Genomic DNA, 20,173 nt, shown 5'->3' with positions numbered 1-20,173 from the left:
CTTTTTGTTTTTTTGTTGTGCCGTTGCTATTTTTAATGCTGACAAATGTCGAACAACTGACATTATCAGCATTGTTACTGTTATTGCTTATTATGAATTAAATTAATGCAGACACTTATGCGATGGGCGGACATTGATTGTGAACTATGCCAACAGGATTTTTTTTTTTTTTTAGTAAACGTATCTATATATAAATAAATATTTATATAGAATTAATTTTAATATTTAAACTGTGAGCACAACAGCTGTTTTGAAGGCAACTAACTATATGTGCGGCACACACATGAAGCTCTTATTAAATATATTTTTATGGCAAACAAATAAAAGATGCGAATTGTGGGTAGCTACAGCTGAGAGTGTTAAGCTAATATTCTAAATTTAAATTTGAGCAAAGCATTTCTTGTGAATTTAAGCTGACGAATTTTTCCCACAAAAGATAACAATGAATCTGACTACTTGAGACTATGAATTTCCTAGCGATAATAGTGAATCTATTGCATTTAACGTTCCAGTTCATTTGCCACATATTATGTTACATATTACATATTATGTATATACGTGTGTGCACCTCTATAAATATATCATATTTTGTGCGATCACACTGGCTATATGGATTATGGCTTCGAGTTTATTGACAAACACTAAGAAGCCGGCCATAGTAAATATGCCAGCCTTGCCTGCTGGGCAGCATTTGCTCACATGTTGGCTTGGCTTAGACACTCACTATTCGGCTTTTGTGTTGCTGCAGCCAAAGACATTTCTGTTATCTTAAAGTCCTCAGGGCCCGTCCGTCCAAGCCAAACACAATGCAAGTGAAGACACAAAAAAAAAAAAAAAAAAAAAAAAAAAAGATGGAAAAACCGGGAGAAACAAAATAAAGGCAAGTATATAAAAAGAGAAGAATACAAGAGATTTGTCATACTTAGGAAAGTATTCTGGCTCGTATTCATGCATATTTAAGGCGGCCTGGCAAAGTAACAGACAATGGACAGTCATTTGCTTAGTTGGGGCTGGGCGTGAATATTTTGACAGGACGTTTACTTATTGCACACACTGTGTACACACGGCAAGGCACGGCACGGCACGGCTCGGCGCGCTGGCATTTCAAATGCATTCAGCATTCAAAAGCTATGCGACTGTCAGCCTGTCGTCTGCCATACGATTTGCATTGTGTGTGTATGTGTGTGTGTGTGTTAGTGTGTGGGTGTGTGCAAGTGAAGCCGCTCCAGTTTCCGGGAGACCCCAATGTGTCAGCAGCCATGTAATCAGTCAGCCGCCAGCAGCAGCGGCCGCAGTTAGAAACAGCTGAAACTGTAGCAACAGAGCTACAGTTAGATTTGAGTGGCAGGCAAACAAATCAATTAGCTGGCTAAATGGCTTATCGGGCCTTAAGCCCAAAGCCTAGCCTAATGGCACGAGCCTCGGTTAAGACACTTTTAAAGCAGCCGAGCCGACTTTAAAAACACATTACGTATATTACGCATACGCACCGAATTGACAAATGAGGCGGCAGAGCGAGAGCCAACAGTGCGTATACTTAATATTGCGTATAGCCCACATATGGCAGCAGGCAACAGACAAACAGACAAAGTAATAAAAATAATTACCATCAACAAAAATAAGCAAAAAACGACAAAAGAAACAGAGAGCAGAGAGAAGAGAGAGAGGCGTGGAATTTTAAAATCCACAACGCTATAACCGAATCACTTTTAATTATGGCGCAAGAAGTGCAGCTGGCCTTGCCTTGTCCTTTGCCGCAGAGCCGCAGCGACAGGATAAAGGCATACAAAATGATTTATTTATACGCTGCGAATACGCAAAAACAGCTTACTTACATATGCATATAGACTGCCTGCTGTGCGTGTTATAGCCAGATTCTGGAAATCAACACACTTTAAATAGGCACAGTGTGACGCATTGACATTAACATTTTTGATAAGCCCCATATTTGCGGTAGCTCTATATAATTAATTTGATTTTCTTATCGAATTGAAGCTGATTAGTCATCGCTTGACTCACGAGAACTATGTTTAGTTGCACAAATCTTAAGTCAACTCATGTGTGAGTGGAATTTGCTTTAAGTCCACTTACTAAATTACTAAACGTAGTCTATAGAGTGTATTTGAATTTGATAGCAGCTGAAAAGATTATTTGTAAATACCCTGTAAACGGTGGGTATGGATTTTTAACGTAATGCAAATGGAAGTTCTTGAATCGGAAATGTAAATATATGTTTTAGCTTATAACATCTGATGTGATTATCTATAGAAGTTGTTGCATTTCATTTTAAATGTAGAGTATTTACTTAGTTAACTTACTAAGAATGTAAAGCGAATTATTTACGATTCCAAAAGTGTATACAGATTGAATCTCAACTTCTGCAGTCTACAAGCCCTAAACATCTTATGTTAACCTTTCTGTAATTTACAGGATATCTGCCAGTCACGTACTGTGAGAACAACCCCCTTTGGCTGTGCCATTTCACTTTGGAAATTGATGTGAGAAGAGTTTTGTGTGCCATTTGTTGAAGGCAGTGTCTAAAATCCAGCACAGCTCTCGCTCTACCTAGTCTGCCTGCCTATTAAATGGCGAGCTGTTCGCTTCATGGTTCCCAGCTCGGCTTTGGCTGTCTGTCAGTCATTAGTACATTTAATAGAGCTGACATGCTGGGGCCGTGGCAACAACATGTGTCGTTTTTTGAATGGCATCTCTTATGTGACACACACACTCTCACACATAGACAGACTAGCACACACTCGCACACTCGCAACTCAATTGGGGCGCGCAAGTGCATTTCGTTGTAGAGCTGCTGAATTAATTGTTTACAAATGATTTTGCCGCCAAGTCAAAGGCAAGAACAAAAAGCCAGCTGGCTGGCTGGGGCTGATGGCAGCGAAGCCCGGCTAAGCCGACATCGTTTAATGCCAGGCCACAAATTAAATTTCATGCCCGGCTCGCACACACACACACACACACACACACACAATCTAACAGTGAAACCAAATACCTGTAGAGAAATCATTTTTCGCTGAATTCGGCGCAGATGTCAAAAGGGATAATAAGCCCAGTGCTGGAAAATCAGCTTAGGCTCAGCATAACATTTGAATATATATAATATAGTATATATATATATATATATATATATATATATATATATATATATATATATATATATATATATATATATATATATCTAGATCTCTCCCATCTCGCTTTCCTTTTGGGCTGGCTGAAATTGACAATTGGTGGGCGAATTGATTTTGTTTAAGGCGCTCGGCAGCTGATGAAAAAGTGGCAGAGCTTATGGTGGCGTCTTAGCAGCATAATGTGAATTTGAAAGTGCTCAAAAAAAAAAATAAAAAAATATATATATATACACATAAATATTTTGAGCTTATTATGATTACATTAGAAATTTAAATTTGAGCCTTAAATGATGCTCGAATGGCTTTTCAAATATGATTAAAGCGAAGCATCGAGGGCTAAGTATTAGTAAAAATTTGAGCCTTAAATGCATTTAACATTGTTTAGCTAAATAATCGGCTGAGCAGATGCTCATGATTATAAGATAAATAATCTAAGTATAAATATTAAAAATAAATAAATATTCTATATAATTAAAGAGAAGATATATTTTCACATACTTATTGGCAATAAATTAAGAACAATAATTTTAATGCAAAACGGTCATAGCAAATGAAGTAAAGTGGACATTACAATAATTTAAGTAATGAATATATTTATACATAAATACATTTTGTATATGATCTGAGCACAGCGACATGGGAATGCACTCAAAAATGCAATTGCAAAATAAAATAATGCGAGCTGAATACATACTTTGGTGGATGACCTGTTGACCGTTAGCTGCAGGCAGAACAACAAAGCCAAACAAAGCAAAACAATTAAAAGGCAAATTTTCGATTGTCGTGAGGGCCATGAATATTCATGAAGTGCTGCGCGACGAATTTAATAATTGAATAGCTTGAATATAAATGCGACCACAAATGGCCAGCAGAGCGCACAGAGCCAGCTAGCCACTCCGTCTGTCTGTCTGTCTGTCGGTCGGTCGATCGGTCGGTCGGCTAGAGGTTTGCTCTGGCCGTGTCTAGGCGCCAGTAAGCCTAAAGTACACAGAACACACACACACACACGCACACACACACAGTCGGTGCTGGCATCACCCTTCGGCACCTTCATGCACCACTCTGCACCGCTGGACATGTCTAAATTAACAAATGAATTATTTAGTGCCAACACTTTCGGTGGAGCAAGGCTTTGCATTTGCACAGCAATGCGAACTAGGTGCGAAATGTGTCCACGCGGGGGATTTACCTAAATGCGAAACTATGTAATTTGGCTAAAAGCGTTCAACATCCAAATGTCCGCCCAGCTGAATAAGCTTGCACCTTAAAGCGCTACCAACTGTGAATTAAATTAAATTAGCGTAATTCCGCAAAATTTAAGATTTTTGTAAAGAAAAGTTAAGCTAAAGAACTTTGCTTACTCTTTCACTGAACAAAGGCAGCTTGAACATGCATTTTGGGTCTAAAGCACACCTGTGCCGCAGTGGCTTCATATCGAAAGTATGAACATATATATATATGCATGTATATACATATATATAACGTATTCAGTTTGTCTATTTTGCTGACCGCTTGTGTCTGTCTCTTCAGTGTGCCGCATCAGATTTGCTCAGTTTTACGACCGTTTTTGCTCGACATGCGGCACACTGCGCTCTCTTTTTTTTATACCCTGAACCCATTGAAAATGGGAAAACAGGGTATAATGGTTTTGTTAAAAGTATGTAACAGGCAGAAGGAGGCGTGCCACACCCCACAAAGTATATATATTCTTGATCAGGGCGACGAGCTGAGTCGATTTGGCCCTGTCCGTCTGTCTGTCCGTCCGTCCGTCCGTCCGTATGTATGAACGCGTCGATCTCGGAAGAAGCTAGAGACTTAAAAATGTTTTTCCTAGGTCCGTGTATATCACACGCATATCAAGTTTTTCTTTATATAGCAATAACTACTCCCGATATTTTATTATCAATCAAAACCCTTATCGAAAGCTAGTTATTTACACCTTTAGAGCTAGAGCAAATTTTTTGCAAATTTTAAATGTAGACTTATATGTATATAATTTATTTTATGTAATTTCGATTTTTGTTGTAATTTACCCCCACCCCTATATCCACCCCCTCACCCTCACCTTTGTAAAAGGCGTATTTCAAGTACTAGAGACTTGTGCTTTGGAATGTACATACATTTACCATACGATTACGTCCTCAAAGTTTCATTAAGATTGTACGTCTAGAAATTAAATTATTCAACAAATAAATTCTTATAATGCCCACACTACAGCGCAGCCCAAGCGCAGTCGCTGCTTACTGCGCAGTTAGCAGAGCGCGTGCGTGTGTATGTATGTGTGTCGAAAAGAAGTGCAGACTGATTAGAATATCAGATAAGAGGGTTCAGGGTATCTTCTAGTCGAGCAGTCTCGACTAGAGTCTTCTTACTTGTTTATTTTTATTTTTTTATACCCTGAACCCATTGAAAATGGGAAATCAGGGTATAATGGTTTTGTGAAAAGTATGTAACAGGCAGAAGGAATCATCGCAGACCCCATAAAGTATATATATTCTTGATCAGGACGACGAGCTGAGTCGATATAGCCCTGTCCGTCTGTCCGTCCGTCCGTCCGTCCGTCCGTCCGTCCGTCCGTCCGTATGAGCAAAAGGATCTCAGAAGTTATAAGAGCTAGAGAGCTGAAATTTGGCATGCATACTCGTGTATATCATAGGCAGTACGAGTTTGCTTTATTTTTTCGATAACTCATCCGATAACTTTTTTATCGAGAATAATCGAAAAATCAACATTGTTTTTTCAGCCTAATTTGAACACTTTTCAACCAGGAGACTTTAAATTTGCGTTGTATATAGAGTTAATAGACACAAAGATTTTGTAATTTACAGATTTTGGATACCACGCCCCCTTCGCCCCCAATTTGTAAAAAACGCATTCCAAGTACTAGAGACTTGTGCTTTGGAATGTACACACATTTTAACTATATGAACACATTCTGAAAGTTTCATATAGATACTCTTACTACAAGAGAAATTATTCAACTAATAAATTCTCATCATATTGCCCACATTGCAGCGCAGCCCAAGCGCAGCCGCTGCTTACTGCGCAGTTAGCAGAGCGCGTGCTTATAAGTGCATGTGTATGTATGTGTGCATAGAAGAAGTGCAGAATGATTAGAATATCAGCTTCGAGGGCTCAAGGTATCTCCCAGTCGAGCAGTCTCGACTGGAGCCTTCTTACTTGTTTTTTTTAGCTCCAGTCAGTCATGCTCATATAGGAATTTAAAACAACATATGCAGGTAACTGGCAAACGCGCCAAAGGCATATAGCAACAGCACTCCCTCTCTCTCGCTCTCGCTGTCTCAGCCAGTTGCTGCACACGCAAAATCTACGGCTACACATCTCCCATCAATGAATCAGTTTTGAGCTATTGTTTATTTTGAACACAAAGAACATGTCGAACGATCACTTGTGCTAATATCCGATAAAGGCTGTGCCGCCTACCAGGTGAGTGCAGAGTGCAATGAAAATCATCATAAAAACGGTGGGCACAATGCCGCCCAGCATCTGTAGAGTAGAAGACGAATAATTAAAAGAGCATGCCCGACTAGCAGATACAAAGCGTGGCAGAGACAAAGCGTAGCCTGATTGGGTTCAGCGTATATAAGCACAGCGATAACTCACAAACTCAAACGGACGAACGTTGCCCCATCCAGAGATAATTGTGTTGGACGAAGTGCTGACGGGCAGCATGAACTGATTGTGAATGGCGGTGGCATACGGAACAATCAGGCCACCCTTACCAATTTTCATTGATTTTTCCTATGCAAGAGAGAGAGAGAGAGAGGGAGAGAGAGAGAGAGAGATATCGATATATGTATACACAAATGGTCGATAAGGAAAAGACATACCGCATCCGCCACGGACTGTAGGGTATAGCGTATCACAGATGTCGCTGGGCTTAGGTTAGTCAAATAGGTGGCCACCAGAGATCCGATAAATAGGCATGAAAATTTTGAATATCGCTTTCTAACAATCGCGTCGTTTACTACATTGATTAGCTTCGTATTTTGATAGGCTGCCATCGTACAATTGCCAGCGGCCAGCATTAGCATTTCTGCCCATGGCGTACTGTGATTCAAAAGCTTCCAGCCGACCATGGAGGGCGTTATGCCCTCCTTTTCTGGACGCTGGCAGCAATAGTAGCGACAAAACATATAATTGGCCGGTACGGCAATGTACACGATGCACATCAAGATGACGGGCACCGAGGAGTAGTTTTCGGCTCCATGTATATTGCTGTTCCAGCCGTGCCAGCTATCCCAAATCTGCGGGTCTCGCAGCACCAGCAGAACCATCGTCAGGAAAATGAAGAATAGAGCCAATATACAATGAATGGACCATTTGCCCATTTGCTTCTTCTTGTCTGCCATGGCCTCTATCATGGAGTTCTTAGCAGCGGCTGTTTCTCTCAGCTGATCCTTCAGTGTGCCGGGGAACAAGCCAAGAAATATTATATTTATCCAAATTGCAATTACAACAAATCCTCCAATCATTGGAGCCAGAAACAGTGCCAAAATTCCGGAATTTTTCACAGTCATGGTGCTTGAAAAAATGGAGATATCGATATGCATTCGCTAAAGTTCACATGGCTCTACTCACGACTTCAAAGCATACACGATCGAGCTATTGGGGTCTTGGAAAGGCGATGCCATGGCGCCCAACGTGGCGGAATAGGCTATTGTGAGATAGATACCAATTACTGGTTTTGTGGGATATGGCGGTCTAAAGCGACGAAAGGCTTAAGCAAGTTGATCAATCCACTATAAAATTCAATCCATTTAAAAGACTTACGACTGCCGCTCATATGCCTCCTCATCGGTAACTATCTTCAATATGCCGGCCTGCAAAGCAACGGAGCTATACAAACAGAAAACTATGCTATGGTACTCCTACTTACGTTCTCAAATTCCTTCAGCATAGCCTGCGCGATCTTCATCCAAAATGCACACATAAATGTGCTGCAGAAAAATACACTCGACGAAGCAGTCATGATCATGAAAAATAATTGAAGCCTGCAAGGAAACTTCTGGTTAACGAAAAGGAATAGAAAATATTGCAAAACAATTACCAGCATTATATGGGGGATATCTCTCTATTCTAAACATGTAAATCAAGTAAAATTAAGAATCTACAACTGCTATGATATTAAGCTATGTTTAAGAACCAAATCGATTTAACGATATATTATCGATAATACCGATCATCAAGAAATAGCTGGTTCAGGGTATAGGAGCTACATATAACTATTTATTTATATATTGTAATCAATCTAAATGTTTCCATAAATATATTAATAATCCAACCATATTTAGACTTTCAACCAAACATGTTGCCTACCATCTAAACATACATTTATCATACATTTATCAAAAATGATATTGTTCAATGAAAATAATACGAAAATAAACTCGGTTTGATTGGTGAACAATTGATAAATATTTACCTACCGAGGTTGGTTCGACAATTTTAATATTACAATGAAAGGAAAAAGTAAATAACATAAAATTGTAGGAAAAAAATTAATTCATTTTCATTTCAGTTTATATTTTCAAAATATAATTAAATGTATGAAATGTATATACTCCCATTTTATTATTATATTTATAAATTATGTATATTTCTATATAAGCTTATTAGCAATGTCTGTGCTGTAGTCTCTTTAAACACATTTGATAAAGTGTGAAGAATTTTTAGATGCCATTGTTTGACGTGATAAACTTGCTTTTATATCTATTTCACCATTGCAGATAAAGCTAAAATCATTGTTTTCCTCTCTGTTGAAGCAATAAACTATATGAAGAGGGATAAAAATCAAACAGAAATTTATTGTTTGTTATAAGCGAACTGTTAACTAATTTAGGCACCCTCGTATATAGAGATAGCTATTTCTTGATAAACAAAAAGCATTGAAAACTTCTGACACTCTCTCAATCATATGAAATGAAGCACAAAGCATTGATGCACGAATTTTTGATTAAATGGTCTATGAACGATATCAATGCTGTGATATACATATAAACCATCATTTACTAATTGTCACTAATTGCTAGATGTGTGTCGCTATGGGTAATACCAATCAATTGATCATTGAACTGAAAGCTTACATTCTTATGTTTGTGCCACAGCCACTGATTACCATCATAGCCAGTCGATCGCTCAGCTTCGAAGCATCCATCATCAGGCCCATAAATATGCTCCCGTATGTGGTAAATATTATATCTGCATAGTAGCTCTTAGATACAGCCGTCGAGTCCTGAAAGGAAAGTTGGAGTGTAAGTTGAATGGGAATACTTTTGTTAGGTGACTCTCACTTACCATAATCCCTAAGAGGGGCATAAAGGCAATAAACATAAATGCCAATGCTCCAACTGGTATGACATTGAATAAATAATACGAATACATGACCATTGCCAGATATATGAAGCGATAAGCCTTGAAAAAACAATACAATTAGTATAAAATGAATGTGCAGCTCTTTCGCAGTTTACCGGAGTTGAAGGAGAAAAGAAAATCGGAGCAAATAGAAGCGGTATGAGAATAATCAAAACGCCTTTGTAGTGAAATGTACAAAACTTTTTACGATCATCCTGCTCTGGATATGGTAAGGTACCCGGCTTGTAGTCCTGCCTGACCATATAGATATTATCAATGTTAAATGAGAATCTTGTTTTTCTACTTACTCCATTCTTAATATTCTTAATATCTATCCGACCAAAACTTATATATACATTAAATTTTTCTGGTTCCCGAGAGTAAAAGCAACGAAACTGAAAACTTCGATCGTAAATTTTTTTTTTTTTTACAAAGGTAACTTTGTAGTTGAAAAGTAACTTGAACTACTGTTAGAACAGTCACATAGATTAATTATTAATGAGCATGACCAAGGGGTAGGATATCTAAAAAAAAAAAAAAAAAAAAAAAAAAAAAAAAAAAAATATTAGAAATAAATAGATAAAATAAACAAATAAATAAATAATGCAGTTGAATTATTTCATATTTCTTACTTCACCACCCAGTTAACTACAGTTATGACAACATTTATCACGGAATAATAACTTATACGTGTGCATAAATACAGTATTTGTGTATATTAAATATTTCGCAGAATATAAAATGTATTTTTTATTAGCCGTTTCTTCAATGGTAGACTAAGAGGACCCCTAGCCTCCCCCTATGCCACAGGGTGGATGCCTATGCATATAGCAGTACTTAACAAGCATATACACACATACGCATCTATGTATATGTAAACATATTTGCATAAGCTTAAATGTGCGTTACGCACCTTTCGAAATTTTGAGCCAATTGCTGTATGAATTTTCATATATATATATGTACATATATACATATAAATGGCGCTCACGTACTCTCCATGGAATCAGGCGAACGGCGGAGAAAAAGTGAAATGAATATAAAAATCAAAGTGATTTGGCTGGCAAAATATTTACTCGCCCGGCAAAGCATAAGATTGCCAATTCGGAATGCCCCTGTCTATGTCCGCTATGCAATAGCTGATTGGCAACTCAAATTTGTGTCTATTGGCTTGTTAATTGATTTCTATACATTGCTTGAATTTCCTGCTCAAATTTTATTTACATGGAAATCGTAAAAGCTCCAACTGTAACAACATTTACGTTGATAGGAGTTAAATTATGTATTACTTATTCGCAGAAACATACAAACTGGTATTTTTGGCTTATACCAGGAACTCATTAACAATAGGTATTCAGGGTATAATGACTTCATGGAAATATAGTAAGTATATAATAGGGCTGGAGGAGGCGTGCTAGATTTTAAAAGCATATTTTTGTATATGAGTTGATCTGGGGATATTCGTCTGTCCGTTCTACATTTGTTCTACATTTAATTTTCATTTTGTAATTATCGATAATAATCGATAGTCTAATTTGGCTAGCATGTACATTTTTGGAATATTATAATAATGGTACAGATTTTGAATATTATAATAATGAAATAACTTAGTTATACAGGTCAATTAAACTCACATTTCTATAACATAGGGTAGCCTAACTATCATAATAGACTATAGGGTAATTTAATTTCAACTACATTCTTATATGTCAAATTACACTGCTAAAATGCTGTTTAATTTTCTTCGCTAGGGGGAATCGTTTCCATTTGGGCAATTATTAAGTTTGGTATTTATAGACCTATACGTAACGCCAACGATAACTTCTGCTCAACACATCAAGCTGTCAGTTGACTACAACATTTTATAGCAACGTCTTATCAATCAATCGTTCTGAGTGCCACACAGACTTATCTCACAGTTAATAAAACTTCTCTGTATTAGTTTTATCGTTCAGCGCGAGGTAAAACCACTTAGTGGTTATACATAAAAAAAAAAAAAAAAAAAAAAAAAACTTGCCAAAACTATTAAAATGCCGCTTCAGTTGCTCATGTGCTGCTCATGTTTTTTTTTTTTTTTTTTTTTTTTTGGTTTTTTTTTATCGTATTTGAAGTTGGAAGCCCAAGCATAATTATCTTGAGTTTGTGATTTCAATTTTTTTAGTGCTCGTAAATCGATAGCTGGCTGAGTGCTTATGATGTTGACACCGTCTAACTGGCTATCTGAACCATCAGAGCCGACCCTGAAGCGCTCAGCCGAGAGGCAGATAGTGTTCAATGTTTGAGCTATCTAATGCATGCTTATTGGCAAAGTTTTTTTCTTTCGTTTCTTTTTTTTCCTAATAGCTGAGGCAAGTTTTGTGGGTCAAGTCTTGAGCCAGCGACTGCACTCTGGCCAATAAAACTTTCGTCTGCACAGCCACGATGGATGCTGCAGTTACGAGTTACAAAAGCAGATGATGGGGCAATGCCAAAGAGTTGGAACACGGGGCAACTTTGTTGGGCCACGTGGCGCGTAACAATGCGCAGTCGTTGGCAATTTTGCGTAACTGTTCGCCGTTCTGCTTCGTTACGAACGGGCAGAGGAAGAGGAGTGGGGATAGGGGGGCATACAAAAGCTTCAGCTAAACCCTGGCTAACTGCATAAACTTTGCTCAGCCAAAAGCGGATGTCACTGCAGATAATGTTGCATCAAATGTTTTAGGGGACGCACCTGTGTCTGTCTGTCCCTCGTCTGTCAGCGCGGTAGCACCTGTGCCCCTGCCCAGGTTCGTCTGCTACTTTGTTTGGGCCATCGGTATTGCTTTTTGCTTTTTTTTTTTGGTCTGCTCCTTTTGCCCTCTGTCGGTTCGCTCCTCTTGCAAAGTTTGTGGGCTCAACTTATTCTTAAACCAGCTGTGTTTTTTTTTTTCCTTTTTCTTCTTTTGGGGGGTTTTGCAGCTTTGCTACATTTCGGGTGAACTATTTTGGGCATGCGGCTGCTATTGATTTAATTTCGAATGCTTGTTTAACGCTCGAATTATTTTGCTGACTGCCAGGCATTGAGAAGCTCAGCTCAGCTCGGCTCAGTGCAGCCAAGCAATTCGATATCATTTCTGTTTGCAATAATTGGGAAAATATTCAGTGGGAAACTTGACAAATGCCTTTGTCAATTTTCGTTGTCTATTGCGTTGTGCAACACTGATTCAATAAGAATCAGATAGACGACGCTGCGCTGCGCTGCCTGTGTTTTCATTGGTAGTTATTATTATGATTGAGATTAATGACGAATCACAACCAAGGTGTTTACAATTCTTATTGAGTGCGATAAAGAGTATCAATCATTATGATTGATATCGTTGATTGATCTTGATTGTTTTCAGTCGTTGTTCTTGAATATGATATCAATTAATGTGATTCCATTCATTGCTCATTGATCTGGATTGTGAAATATTTCAGTATTGCTCCCATTCTGCTTGAGTATGATAGAGAATATCAATCATTATGATTGATACCATTAATTAATCTTGACTGTTATCAATCATATTCTGCTTGAATATGATAGAGTAACAATCATTATGATTGATATCTTTGTTTGATCTTAATTGTCATCAGTCGAAGTGCTTGAATATGATACATTTAATTTAATTTTAATTATTATTTGAATATACTACTTTGAATATACTACTTCGCTATGATAAATATATGTAGGTGATTGAAGGACAATATTGTAGTGTACCTAAGCTAGGTTTCATGTTCCTTGCTGTCGTTCGTATTCCAATCGTATTCCACTTCCAATTGTTAGCTTATATCAATTGTTATGACTGATTGATTGATCGACAGGCGACTTCTCTATTTGGATTTCGTCCCGATTGTTGTTGCTCATCTACCAATCGGCAATTAATTAAAGTGCGCAATTTCTGTCTCGGCCAGGTGCTGGCATTGGCATCAACTTAAGCACGTGTCCCATTGCCTGCGCCCAGGTAGTTGCCTCGTGTTTCCCATTGTTGTTGGACATCGTTGTTGGCAATCGACGACATCGTCATTGCTGCTGCTGTTGCTGTTGTTGTTGTCGTTGGTAAGGTGATTGACGGCATAGCTGGCGTTGATGGCCCCGCCGAATGGAACTACACATGAAAGGAAACAATGATGGAACAACTACCACAATGCCAATGCTAACAAACAACGCCCACGGTATGACAGCAGTACATAACAACAGCAACAACAACAACAACAATGACCAACCACAGCGGCCACACACAAAAAGATGAAGAGCACGTAAAATGGCGCCGGATGTTGATTGACTTTTGTTGAACAATTTTTCGCATACGGAAGTTTGATAAACAGCAAATGGCGCTGGTATGCCCTTCGCTTTATGCCTTTACGCACACACACACACACACACAAAGCCACGAGCACCCTTGAATGCTTAGCAAGACATCAACGCAAGCTGAGATTTGAGGTGTCATCGTTTTGTTGTTGCCAAGTTGTTTGGCATTTGATTAGGGTTAACTAATCCGCTCTATACGCTCCCTTAAGCTTCTGCCATAATTATATATAATAAGCCATAAGCCGTCAACGCATGTTCGCTGTTGAGTTTTATGACAGTTCATCCGTGAAGCTAGACCAGACCGAGTCTGTGTGCGGCTTACTCAAACAGATGTCAAGTGTGTATATAAATATACATGTCTTGCTTTAAACTGATTTTCCTAGTAAACATTCACAGTTTGTAATTTTATTTACTTTACTATATATATATTTGTTTTTTTCTTAATTTTAACCGGAGTACTATTGTAGTTGGACTGTGCAGCACAGTTTGCTCTTAGGCACGCTTGCGGCAACGTCTACCAAACAGCTCCCAGCCCCACCAGCAGCGTCGCGGAGAGTCCATCAGCAGCTCCCCGGTCATCGTTAGCTCATCCTCGAGTATGTTCAAGCAGCTGGTTTGCTCAAAGTGCTGCAGCTGTAAGCGCTGCAATGCACGGCAATAGGCCAGCTTATCGGGCTGTCTTTGCAGTTCCAGCTCCAGCTCCGGCTCTGGCCAGTCATTGGCCTCCTCCAGCCAGACGCCAGTGATGAGCAACTGCAATCCCAGCAGCAGAAAGCATGCCTTAGTGCTCCGCATCCGCATCGTTCGACTGCGCGGCAACAACTGAGCCCCAGTTCCGATTTGACTAACTGCAACTGCAACTGGAACTGCAGCTGCAGCTGCAGTCGCTTAGCAGCTGTTTCTTGCCCATTTGCTTTACATTATGTGATTTGGCTGCATTCAATTACACACGGCTATCAGCTGCCTGAAATAAGAGCTAAGGCACCACTCATAGCATGCACTCGAAATGCGCTTTGCCAATTGTCGTAAGCTCACAAATTTCTCTGGGTTCCTGTTCCCCGTTCATCCACATCTAAAAGTCCAGCTACAATTACTCACACATTATATAGCTGAAACGCTTTGTCAGCAGAATAAACAAACAAAAGTCATCTAAAAGACTAAAAGAAATTATCTATTTCTGGGATTGGACTTAAAACCAATGCAAATGTCTAAGGAGTGTGACTAGAATATCATTAGTTCAGTTCTATTTATGAAGTTCAATTACAATTATTAGTTTATTAATTAGATCAGTTGATTCAGTGGCTCATAAACGATTCCATGGAACAAGTTCATATTGATCTGTTGTATTAGCTGATCAATAAATGAGTTCAATTGAACAAGTTCAAATTAATTTCACATGATTTACTGAACTTGCCATGGAGCATGTTCCATGAACAACTTCTTATTGATCTGTTGTATTAGCTGATCAATAAATGAGTTCAATTGGACAAGTTTAAATTTCACATGATTCACTGAACTTGCCATGGAGCCTGTTCCATGAACAACTTCTTATTGATCTGTTGTATTAGCTGATCAATAAATGAGTTCAATTGGACAACCTCACATTTGACATGATTCACTAAACTTGCTCCATGGAACAAGTTCAATTGAACAAGTTCAAATTAATTTCACATGATTTACTGAACTTGCCATGGATCATGTTCCATGAATAAGTTCTTATTGATCTGTTGTATTAGCTGTTCAACAAATGAGTTAAATTGAACAAACTCAAATTAATCTCACATGATTCACTGAACTTGCTCCATGGAACAAGTTCATATTGATCTGTTGTATTAGCTGATCAATAAATGAGTTCAATCGAACAAGTTCAAATTAATTTCACATGATATACTGAACTTGCCATGGAGCATGTTCCATGAACAACTTCTTATTGATCTGTTGTATTAGCTGATCAATAAATGAGTTCAATTGGACAAGTTTAAATTTCACATGATTCACTGAACTTGCTCCATGGAACAAGTTCATATTGATCTGTTGTATTAGCTGATCAATGAATGAGTTCAATCGAACAAGTTCAAATTAATTTCACATGATATACTGAACTTGCCATGGAGCATGTTCCATGAACAACTTCTTATTGATCTGTTGTATTAGCTGATCAATAAATGAGTTCAATTGGACAAGTTTAAATTTCACATGATTCACTGAACTTGCTCCATGGAACAAGTTCATATTGATCTGTTGTATTAGCTGTTCAATAAATGAGTTCAATTGAACAAGTTCAAATTAATTTCACATGATTCACTGAGCTTAAGCTTTACAATTGAAGATCCCATATTTAAAGATCATTTACATGACATCGAAAAATTCCGAAAATATATGTATAATATATAGGCTAATTTCATATAAATACAGTTTTAGCCATATCTCGTGTTTTTATTGATGTCAATCATCGCGTTTTACTCAGCTCGCTTTATCAATTTCATGTTTTACTTCGTCTACCTCTCGCATTATGCTAAAATATGTAAAGCGTCTCTTCGATGGCACTTTTTGCTCAATTCGCCAGAAAATTGAGAAGGAAATCAACTTGACTTTGTGAATTCGTGGAAAAGCAAGCTATTTGGTGGTCGCCTTATCACTGTGTGTTAGATAAGTTAGCTGTGTGTTAGCTAGCTAGCAAGCTAGTTGAGCAGTAGATAAGTGAAAGATAAGTTTAATTGAAAATTGGTTAGCATGCAGTTGAACATAATTGAATTAAATAAAATTAAAAAACTGTCGACACTTCTTCGCGGTGTCGTCTAGATTTGAGACATGCGTCATAGAATACAATTTTGGGACTATAAAAGCCAGCGGTGCTTGAGAAAGTTCAGTCAGTGTTCACTTAAACATTTCAGTATTAAGTATAACGACCTTTAGCTCAGTCTTTGAATAGGATGTCTGGTGAGTGAATCGAAGTGGAGCGAATTGTCGATCCTCATTTCAAATTCTATATTGAATTGAATTGAAATTCGTGGCAGGCATTTATCTATTGGCATGTATCCTGTGCCTGGCCGTTGGCAGCAGCCTCGGCGTGATCCTGGAGGGCAACTACAATGTGACCTCGGTGTGCACACTGGTCAAGGCGGGCACACAGCTGGGCAGCATTGAGTCGTGCGACTATTATTATGTGTGCACCCCGAACGGACCCGTGCAGACCTATTGCCAGGCGGGCTACGCGTATGACTATAAGGCGCAAACCTGTAGCCCATCGTCTCAGGTGCAGTGCTACTACGGCGTGCAAGAGCCCTGCTCTGGCATCACCGAGGGCTGGGTACCAGTTGAAAACACTTGCAATCAATGGATCTACTGCAAAAATGGTGTAGCCGGCGGACGCGGCTCTTGCGGTGAACTGACCTTCAGTGCGCAGTTGCAGCGATGCACTGAGGACAAGTGTGATATCTTAGCCCAAGGTGACGGAGTGACTCTTAACAACATCTGCCAGGTGGTGCCACCTAATATTTACTTTGGCGACCCCTACAATTGCACCAAGTACCAGTATTGCTACCCAGATGGCACTTACGCATCCGGTACCTGCACCACGAGTGTAAGTTGAAAATTAATATCAAGTACAATAGGTCTAAGATATATACGCATGAACTTATATACATATAAATCTATCTGATCAGATGTATATAATGCAAGTTTACACTTTTGAGAAGATAACGTCCCAAACTTAATCCAAAGATTCTTCGATTTCCTTTAAGACACCTAAGCTCGCTTGCCATAATCAGAAAAATAAATATTTTGTTTTTTTGTGTTGCAGGCTTTCATTGTATCATCTCAACGTTGCGGGTATGATACAAACGGCGCCTGCGATCGAATTCAACAAGGAGGAGTGTCCGAATCATGCGACACTGTCGGTAAAGCCAGGAGCGATCCGAATGTGTGCGGCAGCTATCAGGTTTGCAATGGAAAAACCTTTGAGCTGAAGAACTGTCCCAGTGGCCAGTACTTTGATGTTAAGACAAGCACCTGCTTGCCTCGTCAGTCGGCAGTAACAGATCCGAGCTGCAATCGTTGCCAGTACGCGACCACACAGTTTGTGAATGCTATCAGCAATGATAATTGCAATACTTACTACCACTGCAACAATGGCGTCAATGGCAACGTTACAAGTTGCCCAGCAGATTACTTCTTCAACGAACTTCAGCAGGGCTGTGTCCCATATGCTGGTCTGCAAAACTATGGATCCGTCTATCCTGCTTGCGCTGGCGCCACAGCTCCAGCGACAACCGCTGCACCGTCAACAACCGATCCAAATGCCACAACCGATCCCAATGCCACAACCGATCCCAATGCCACAACCGATCCCAATGCCACAACCGATCCCAATGCCACAACCGATCCAAATGCCACAACCGATCCAAATGCCACAACCGATCCCAATGCCACAACCGATCCAAATGCGACAACTGCAACAACAATCGAAGAATAGCTAAAAATTGTGACAAACGCTGAGACAACGCTCTGTATGGATATCTTTCAAATCTTTAGCACTAACCATAAATAACTATCAAATTATTTCAATAAAGCAAGCAATACAAAATAATCAATGCAATGATTTTTTCTATTTCCATAACTACGCACCTTACTCAGCGAAAATTGTTTTTTTTTTTTTTTTTTTTTTTTCTTCTTTGGCATTAGCATTGCGTTTGGAGCTCTCTGTTACAAATTTCTTTGTAAATATTTATATACATGCGTATATATATTTTATGTGATTTGTCTTTTTTAAGTTTACCATTATTTATTAATATTAATTGATGCGAATTTTTCCAACTATAATTTTTTACTTAAATATGTTAAATATATTGCAGTCACAAAGGAAAAATAATAATAATAAGAATATCAAAATTCGGCTGGTGGAATGTTTGATATAAATACTATAAAAAACAATCTGAGAGTGTGAATTTTTTTTATTGCACAAGCCATTTACTAACTTAACGGGATTTCGGTATAGTTTTTACCATATACCCAGTGAAAAACGTAGCTTGATTTCTATGGGTATATAGAAACATTTCGACTCTCAATGGTATGCATTTATACACATAGGTAAATGCTAAAGACTAATTATTTTATTTATTTTTTTTATTTTTTTTATTTGTATATGACACTATATAGAAATCACATATCATAGGAAATTCCAAATTTAATTTAATTTTCCGTTCAATATCGATTAGGGCAGTTTTTACGGGGTATCGATTAGTCAGGCAGTCCTAAATGAAATCTTGGCTTTTACCCCGCTTTTTACACCAAATTGATTTTGCGTTTTTCACTGCAACCAAATGCTTTTCCCTCGCGACGCTGCCACAGTCAGATTGCTTGTTAGGTATTTTTTCTCGCCTCGACATTTTCATTATCGCTTCGAGTTTTTTTCCGATCTGGCTGGCCTCAACTGCTTGAAATTGCATTCACCATGCCCACAAAATTGAAAGAGCGCCAATTCAAAGCTTTCGACCTGCTGATGCATCCAATCGACCGTAAATTACAACGCCATATTATTTAATAACGCGCTGCAGGTAACGATTCGACCTATCCATGCACCATGTAGCTGGCCAAGGACTCTTTTTTTTATTTTGTGACAGGCCAGACAATAAATAAACGCGCCGGGAAATTGCCTGAAATACAGCTGAAAATGGTCCTCTTAAATTATACGAGTTGCCGTCACTTAAATGAAAATGGCCAACCACAAAAAACTGAAATAAGCATATTCAATTATTTTAGCTTCTTATCGAGAGTATAGTGATGCTGTGAAACACATTGAGTTAATAACAGTTATTTGACAATGATTTTAGACTGACGAAACAACTATCAAAGCCTGAAATCATAATATACTCTTTAATTTTGAAACACTTCCTGAAAGAAGAGCAAAAATGTTGCAAAAGAAAAGTACAAATGTTGTTACTTGATTCTGTAAGTAAGTAAGTAAGTAAATTAAAAGACAGTTCGTGAATTCAATTAATAAATTATTTCATTATTAAGCTTATCCTTGAATTTCAGATAAATTTGAAAGCCTTGAAAAAATTCAAGTGAAACGAAAGAGCTTTCATCTGAAAAGAGCTTAGGGGAACCTTTACAATTATTAAATGTAAAGAAGAGATTCTTGTCGAGGACACTTAAGCTTATTTGTAATTATCGTGCTACGGTAATGTCGCCTGATCTGTGATCTCATTGACTCCATTAATTGAGTCCGAAGTTCCATGCTACTCCAGTCACCTTTGCTATTAGCACTTACAGCAATATGCCATTATGTGCTTTGTTTCGAAACGAAATCCCCGAAATGTTAATTCAGTTAAAAATTACCGCCGTT

At 38.4% G+C, this 20,173-nt stretch overlaps 3 protein-coding genes across 3 annotated transcripts; 1 reads left to right on the top strand and 2 right to left on the bottom strand.

Annotated features, from left to right (window-relative positions):
* Nucleotides 1-6,502: 6,502 nt before the first annotated feature.
* On the bottom strand, nucleotides 6,503-9,938 carry LOC6575982 (protein I'm not dead yet). The gene is made up of 10 exons (XM_002001950.4): nucleotides 9,830-9,938; nucleotides 9,638-9,776; nucleotides 9,465-9,581; nucleotides 9,254-9,402; nucleotides 8,047-8,161; nucleotides 7,941-7,990; nucleotides 7,749-7,871; nucleotides 6,998-7,691; nucleotides 6,771-6,908; nucleotides 6,503-6,653 (listed from the first exon to the last, which is right to left on the bottom strand). Exons 1-10 carry the CDS (start codon nucleotides 9,832-9,834, stop codon nucleotides 6,561-6,563), a joined length of 1,623 nt encoding a protein of 540 aa, XP_002001986.2. The 5' UTR covers nucleotides 9,835-9,938; the 3' UTR covers nucleotides 6,503-6,560.
* Nucleotides 9,939-14,201: 4,263 nt separating this feature from the next.
* On the bottom strand, nucleotides 14,202-14,674 carry LOC6575981. Its single transcript, XM_002001949.4, has one exon. It carries the CDS (start codon nucleotides 14,626-14,628, stop codon nucleotides 14,320-14,322), a length of 309 nt encoding a protein of 102 aa, XP_002001985.1. The 5' UTR covers nucleotides 14,629-14,674; the 3' UTR covers nucleotides 14,202-14,319.
* Nucleotides 14,675-16,663: 1,989 nt separating this feature from the next.
* Nucleotides 16,664-18,415, top strand: LOC6575980 (peritrophin-48). Its single transcript, XM_002001948.3, has 3 exons — nucleotides 16,664-16,767; nucleotides 16,845-17,410; nucleotides 17,630-18,415. Exons 1-3 carry the CDS (start codon nucleotides 16,761-16,763, stop codon nucleotides 18,299-18,301), a joined length of 1,245 nt encoding a protein of 414 aa, XP_002001984.1. The 5' UTR covers nucleotides 16,664-16,760; the 3' UTR covers nucleotides 18,302-18,415.
* The last annotated feature ends 1,758 nt before the right edge of the window (nucleotides 18,416-20,173 follow it).

This window comes from Drosophila mojavensis, unplaced genomic scaffold (assembly GCF_018153725.1).
Source record: "Drosophila mojavensis isolate 15081-1352.22 unplaced genomic scaffold, ASM1815372v1 contig_36, whole genome shotgun sequence".
Taxonomy (NCBI): Eukaryota; Metazoa; Arthropoda; class Insecta; order Diptera; family Drosophilidae; genus Drosophila; species Drosophila mojavensis.
Note: the sequence above shows the minus strand (reverse complement) of the source record. Positions and strands in the feature narration are given on the sequence as shown.

What these genes read in the sequence shown, in the direction of transcription:
- LOC6575981 (XM_002001949.4), bottom strand. Translation starts at nt 14,628, where the DNA reads ATGCGGATGCGGAGCACTAAGGCATGCTTTCTGCTGCTGGGATTGCAG.
- LOC6575982 (XM_002001950.4), bottom strand. An exon ending in TCTTTTCTCCTTCAACTCCG is followed by an intron (nt 9,582 to 9,637) that starts GTAAACTGCGAA and finishes TGTTTTTTCAAG; the next exon opens with GCTTATCGCTTCATATATCT. An exon ending in ACGTTCGTCCGTTTGAGTTT is followed by an intron (nt 6,654 to 6,770) that starts GTGAGTTATCGC and finishes TCTACTCTACAG; the next exon opens with ATGCTGGGCGGCATTGTGCC.
- LOC6575980 (XM_002001948.3), top strand. An exon ending in CCGGTACCTGCACCACGAGT is followed by an intron (nt 17,411 to 17,629) that starts GTAAGTTGAAAA and finishes TTTGTGTTGCAG; the next exon opens with GCTTTCATTGTATCATCTCA.